Below are 1,467 nucleotides of genomic sequence, written 5' to 3'. Positions count from 1 at the left end.
CCGCCGCACCCGATAACGGAAAATATTTTTGGTAAGAATGTTTTAATGTGAGACATTTCTTTGTGAAGCTTTTGCTCAGTTGTGGTTTTTGGTTTTGAAACTCTTCTATGGAGGTAATTTTTGCCCCTCGTTTTTTTTTCTTATTGTTGAATCATGAACTTGGACCTTCACCCAACCACTGAGAAAAGTGAGGTGTGCAGATCAGTCGGCCCCTCCTGGGAAGGTTCTCCACTCTATGTGTGGATTTAAGTAATTTCTTCAGGTCTGACAGAAATCAGGCCAGGGTGGGGCTTGCTTTACTAAAATCAGTTTTTAAAACATCTGCTAACTCATGATTTAACAAAAAGGGCCTTTACTTCACATTTCTTCTTTGTCTGAATTCAATGTTTGTTTGTTGACCTGTGTGAGAAAAAGCAACAAAACAAAAAGAGACAAAACTTTTCACAGTTCTCTAGCTGCTATGTTTCTTTATTGTGAACAAAGCTGCTTATGGATGATCATGGATGACTTTTGAAACTGGATTTTTATTATTGTGTTTGCTTAATGTGGTTTTGTAGATGATCTCTGAATTGTTTCGGAAGCTTCAGAACAACTACATCCAGCAGAGGGAGCTGGGCTGGAGGGGGAGAGGTCTGCGCCAGCAGGCCTCCACTGCTGCTTCCCATTTCCTTCAGTCTCTGACTGAACTCACCATCCGTCTGCAGAGGTACAGGAACAACTTCAGACAGCTTCTCCCTGAAGCTTTACTTAATATCATTTATATCACTCTCTTACTCACTTATTGACTGTCTGTTCGCCTGCTTAAAGAAATACTGTAGTTCAGGATCAGGATTGAAAAAACAAAAGCCTGTATCCAAGTGGCTAAACCAGTCTTCCTCCACAGAGTTACTGGTGCTCCATCAGTCATGAGCTCAGAATAAACCTGCTGCTCCACCATTTCAAAAGGATTCAGTTCAGGTGATTTGGGCATCTGACCAGATTCCTCAATGACTAAAGACAAACCCAAAACTCTAAAGAGATCATGTATCGACTTTGGCCTGAGGCTTCCTAGGAGGAGATGGAGAAAGTTACAAGGGACTGCATTGAGAGAAATTTTGTAAATGATTAACACCCCTGGAGGTGTTACCTTTTATGTCTGACATTATAAGGTCAGTTCATTATTGTTTGAGTAGGAAGAAGTGTTTTTAGAAGTTGTGAGTTGTGCAGAGAGTCTCTGCCTAAAGTTTCAGGCTGCTTTGTTTGGGTTTTCAGATGCGGCCCAAGGCCTTATACTGAGGCCTGACTGCTGTGTTGGGTACTGCTGTACGCTGCTTATGGGGTGCCGTTTGTAAAGTTACACAGTCAAAAATTACCACCAGTATTTTTGTTTTATTTAGCCTTTTATAAGAAAAAAAAGAACAGATTTATTTTTCAAAGTCAGCTTTTCACCATATGATTCATATATTTATAAATGTCATAGTTTATATT

At 40.1% G+C, this 1,467-nt stretch overlaps 1 protein-coding gene across 1 annotated transcript in view; it reads left to right on the top strand.

Annotated features, from left to right (window-relative positions):
* The window catches only part of myo15b (myosin XVB), a gene marked incomplete in the record, with an annotated part of 164,390 nt that overhangs the window by 58,669 nt on the left and 104,254 nt on the right, over positions 1-1,467 (top strand). Inside the window, 1 exon segment of the mRNA XM_014010452.1 lies at positions 558-706. Within this exon segment, the coding sequence (XP_013865906.1) occupies positions 558-706 (149 nt within the window).

Source organism: Austrofundulus limnaeus, unplaced genomic scaffold, assembly GCF_001266775.1.
Source record: "Austrofundulus limnaeus strain Quisiro unplaced genomic scaffold, Austrofundulus_limnaeus-1.0 Scaffold69, whole genome shotgun sequence".
In the NCBI taxonomy this organism is placed as follows: domain Eukaryota; kingdom Metazoa; phylum Chordata; class Actinopteri; order Cyprinodontiformes; family Rivulidae; genus Austrofundulus; species Austrofundulus limnaeus.
The sequence above is the reverse complement of the archived record's forward strand: the minus strand, read 5'-3'. Positions and strand labels throughout refer to the sequence as shown.